At 49.1% G+C, this 4,550-nt stretch overlaps 2 protein-coding genes across 2 annotated transcripts; both read right to left on the reverse strand.

The window, feature by feature from the left end:
• Positions 1-1,246: 1,246 nt before the first annotated feature.
• HRG_09283 (uncharacterized protein) lies at positions 1,247-1,963 on the reverse strand (the record flags this gene model as incomplete). The annotated part of the gene is made up of 1 exon (XM_044867754.1): positions 1,247-1,963. The coding sequence occupies one exon, from the start codon at positions 1,961-1,963 to the stop codon at positions 1,247-1,249; it is 717 nt and encodes a 238-aa protein (XP_044717014.1).
• A 739-nt stretch (positions 1,964-2,702) lies between these two features.
• On the reverse strand, positions 2,703-3,505 carry HRG_09284 (uncharacterized protein; the record flags this gene model as incomplete). The annotated part of the gene is made up of 3 exons (XM_044867755.1): positions 2,703-2,815; positions 2,867-3,358; positions 3,478-3,505. 3 exons carry the CDS (start codon positions 3,503-3,505, stop codon positions 2,703-2,705), a joined length of 633 nt encoding a protein of 210 aa, XP_044717015.1.
• Positions 3,506-4,550: the final 1,045 nt, after the last annotated feature.

Consider the following 4,550-nt stretch of genomic DNA (forward strand, 5'->3'; position numbering starts at 1 on the left):
ATCTTTAAGGGCTAGGACCTCTAATAGTAATAGTTCCCTAACGAACTCGATTTTCTAAAGGATTAGGACTTCGTTACTTCCCTAAAGGGCTAGATAAGCGATTCTATCGCTATTTAATAGCTTAAGTAGGTGTTTATCCCTTAAATAAAGCGCTACCTATAGGGGAACGTTCTCCTTATCGTTAATAGCCACGGGAGCTATTAGACCGACGATTTTATATATAAATACTTTAAGAATCGCATTTATCTTCTTTTTCTACTAGTATACTCCTCCTACGTCCTCTAACCTCTTAATATCTCGGTTTTCTCGCCGATTAAGGCTACCTACTAACGTTAACTTAAAAAAATCGTATCTTTCGACGATATAGCGCTAATTAGTAAGGCTACCTTCCTCTAAGCATATTATTAGGCCCGGTAGGCCGGTCTAACTAAAAAGAATATTAAGGGCGGGTAGCGTAGGTTAGGACTATAGCTAGTTAATATAGCAAAGCCCTTACTAAGCCGGTTCGTCTTACCGTAGCCGTTAACGCCGTTAACGCCGCTAAAAAGAAAGAATTCTAGTACCCTAGCTATTTACAATGCCCTTAAAACGCCTAAACGATTATAAGAAGTCCGTCGCCTTATTATAGGGCTAGAAAACCGCGGTTAAGTTAACCGTACGATCCGACTACTCTTTAGCAAGGTTGGCCGTAGCCTTAATAAGCAAAATTAGCAGCTTATAGCCTCCTAACTTCGAATATAGCAGCTAGAGCATTAATTATATCGTCTACGGCCTTAAAAACAGAAAAAGGTCCCTTAGGACCCTAATAGGCGGTTCGTATAGATTGAATAAGTTATAAAGACGAAGAAATAGCTCGAGCGCACGCTTGAGCCGGCTGCCGCCGCCATAGCCAATCAGAACGCAGGATTTAAAGCTCTTTGCAATAGCTGGCAGCTAGAGTAGCCAGAAACACCAAATTTAATTATCGTGATATTAAAATGCGGCTTTAATTGCGTTTAGAATATGCCTGCCTTAGTGCTGCGAAGGGTGCCGGAAGTGGGGGGTGCCGGAAGCTAGGGGTGCTGACTTAATCCTCTATCTACTTTAAGTGACGGCCTGTGAATATCTTTAAAGCTGGCTAGAATCGGTGTAAGTGAAATTAGTAGTTTTTAGTAGGGATATTTTCTAATACGCTACCGAAAGGTGGGTGTTACCGAAAGGGGGGTGGGGCATGGTAATTCACTATAATTTAATAGACGATCCCTCCCTAGCATGACTCTAGATACTTGGCCCACTCCTCTAGGATCGACGTCGTCTGGTCCGCATTGCTCAGCACGTCGTAGGGATCAAACACCATCAGCTCGCCCGTCTCTCTATCATACGCGGCCTGGAAATCCCCCCACTGCTCCGCCTTCCACGCCTCTCGGATCCTCCCCAGCGACCTCTTGGTCCGCTCCTTTAGCTCGGGTCCGGGATTCTCCGTCTCCATCGTCATTCGCAACCATTGTCCTCGATCGGCCGTGGTGGGGTTTTCGACTTTTTTCATTTCGACAAAGCGACCGCTGCCTCGTTGCATGTCGGTGAATTGGAGAAAGAAACCCCAGCTTTTTTTGGGCTTCGGGTCCTCATCGTCAAAGTTGGTTACCTCGCACGAAACGAAATGCGGCGGCTGTCCCTCTCGGAAGGGGCCAGGCACCGGCACCCCGGCCTTGCCTAGCCGTTGCAGGATTTCCATCTCTGTCCTCAGCTCCTTTTTCGCCGCATCGGCGTCGTCCCTCTGGACTCGGATGCAGAAGACCCAGTCGGTTGCCGAGCCGTGGTGCACGACTCGAAAGAGAAGTTTGCCGGTTCCATTGCCGAGGGTCGCGAGTGTATAGTCGGACGTCGGGTTGAAATGGAGAATCCATTTTTTGTTTGCCTCGTCACGACTCAAATCGAGCGTTTTGCCATTAAAAGCGGTTTGCAGCTCGGATAAAGTAGCCATAATGGACAAGGGGGAGAGGCTTTAGTATCCTGCCTTGCTGTCGGCTTTGACGTATCGTATCGCCCGTGGTGCAAAAGGGCGCAAGGGGAGGAGGCATGTCGAGACAAGGCAGGAAAGAGGAATCCAAGTGCGGTATATATACCCCGTATAACGGGATTCTAGCTTATGCCGTGGGATGATCCGAACGAGGGCATATGGGCCACTCCGCTCCACACCCGGCTCGTATTGGCCGCATAACGAAATAGAGTAGATAGGACGTCTACCATGGTTACCGGTGTGGCTGCCTCGGAATCAGGTGATTTCAACCCATCTATCTGTGTCACAGCACCAACCTGGCTCCGGTCACGTGCCTCTCTGTACTTAGTCTAGTCCCTGTTCCACCTCCATAGTTTGCCCTCCTCACAGCACAACGTAGATCTTCTCTGGCATCCTAGGTCTGCCCCGTGATACCTTGTAACGCATAGACTCTACCCACAAACGCGTCGGCAAGCTCATCGGCGTTAAGGGTTCGCGTCGCGATAAAGTGGCGCATCTTAGTTAGACGGCACACAATTACCAGGATATGTTTATACACAGACTGAAAGCGTTTACAGTCAGGCAGGGGCGTGATATAATCGACCGAGATATCTAACCAGGCACGAAACGGGACGGGCAGGGGTTATAGGAATCCGGGCGGGGCAGAGCGAGAAGTCTTTATACGCACACAAAGGTCGTATCCTTTTACGAAGATCTCGACATCTTATGACATTCGTGGCCACCAATATGTCCGCGTAACGAGATCAAGTGTTTTGACACGGCCAGGGTGCCCTCCTGGTCCCGATGAGTGGGTCCTGTAAATGACCTGGATCTTGGCTTCGTCGGTAGGGGGTAAAAATAGGCGGTCCCGGTAGTAAATCCGGTTACCTCGGACTTGGCAGTCCAGCATGGCGACTCGTAGCTCTCTGCTAACCGACTTAGGCCAGCGTCTGACGTCGGGGTCTCGTAATGCTGTTAGCATGGTTTGGGCGAGATCAGAGTTGTTGTAGGCCTGGTTAATAATGTCGTCAATGGGTTTCTCCAAATCGGGGGTGAGGGTGATCGCGGGGGCCGCTATCATGGGGGTCGCGTCATCGATATCGCTAAGTAGGTCTGCGAGGGCGGACGGGTCGAACCTGTCCCGGGGTAGCAGGGTCTTCCTTCGTTGCTTTAGGCGATCGTCCTTAACGTCGGATTTAGACGGTACGTCCTGGGATCGGCGGCTAAGGGCATCTGGCCGAATAGCTTTAGACCCTGGGCGGTAGACAATGCGGAAGTTATACTGAGAGAGGAACTCGGACCAGCGAACCTGGCGCTGATTTAGAACCTTGGTTGTTGTGAAGTACTCGAGGTTCTTATGGTCCGTGATGATCTCGAACTCTGACGCGCTCCCTTGGAGCTCCGGTCGCTATTCTTCTAGGGCTTTGATGATAGCGAGCAGGTCCTTATCATAGATCTCGTAATTACATTCGGCCGCGGAGTGCTTAGAAGAGAAGTACTCAATAGGTCGTAGGGCGCTATTATCATTATTCAGTCCGAAGGACTTCTATTACGACGATAACTCGAAATTCAGAATCTCTGCTCGTATTGGCCATCTGAGTCTCCACTCGACGTGGATTGGACGGCATCCCTGCCTGGTGTAACGACAGAGCCACGGTCTGTGCTGCTGGCCTGCCAACGACCCCTGCCACCAACACGTCGTGCCCCCTTATCCTTCCTCATCAAACAATCCCTCCAATCCAACATAACTAACTCCTCATGGCTGATCCCATGCCTTCAACAAATGTTTGCAGGGAGTGCAAGCAGGCGAGGCCGGCCGATCAATTCATTTCGAAGACAAAGTCTTCCATAACACGTGGAAGACTTACGGCCAACTGTCTCGACTGTAGGAATCGGCAAGCCGCACATTTTAGACAATCTAGCCTAAAATAGTCCTCGGCGCGGGCCCCTGAATTTTACGTTGAGCCCCCTTAACTAACACGTTCCTAACTAGGACATTAGTGCCTCACTTGCCGTTCGTCCTCGCCTCGTCCTTTCACACTTGTCCATGGCGCGCCGCAATAGAATGCCTTCTGGCAAGGCTAAAAACCTGAAGAGCAAAGCGTCTAAGCCTCTTACTAACGGCGATGTCGTTATGGCCTTAAAAACGCTTCTGGAAAGTTAGCTCTTCGGTGTTTTCAACGAAGGCGAGAAACTAGAGTTTCTCCGTTAGTTATACCTGCCCCTCCGCTATTTATTTTCTAAGACCACGAGATCCTCTTAAGCAAATTATACTAGGATCTAGTAGATATATTATCTTTAAGTTCCTAAGATCCTTTCGAGTCGATTTCTTCGGTGGCTTAAGGATCCCCTAGAATTCTAGGAGAGACTTATCGAGGCGGTGCTAAGATATAGCGATTAGCTGCCGAAAAATAGGGCTCGAATATTCCTTAAAGGTGCATATGCTCTAGATTCCTAGCTAGAGATCGGGCGTATCTTCTAGAGATTTATTGCCGTGTCTACTACTAGACCTTTTAAGCGTGTAAACCCGATATTAGCTGCCCGTATTAGAATAAAGTATATTACTAAGTTT

The sequence above is a fragment of the Hirsutella rhossiliensis genome (genome assembly GCF_020360975.1).
Source record: "Hirsutella rhossiliensis strain HR02 chromosome Unknown scaffold00012, whole genome shotgun sequence".
NCBI lineage: Eukaryota > Fungi > Ascomycota > Sordariomycetes > Hypocreales > Ophiocordycipitaceae > Hirsutella > Hirsutella rhossiliensis.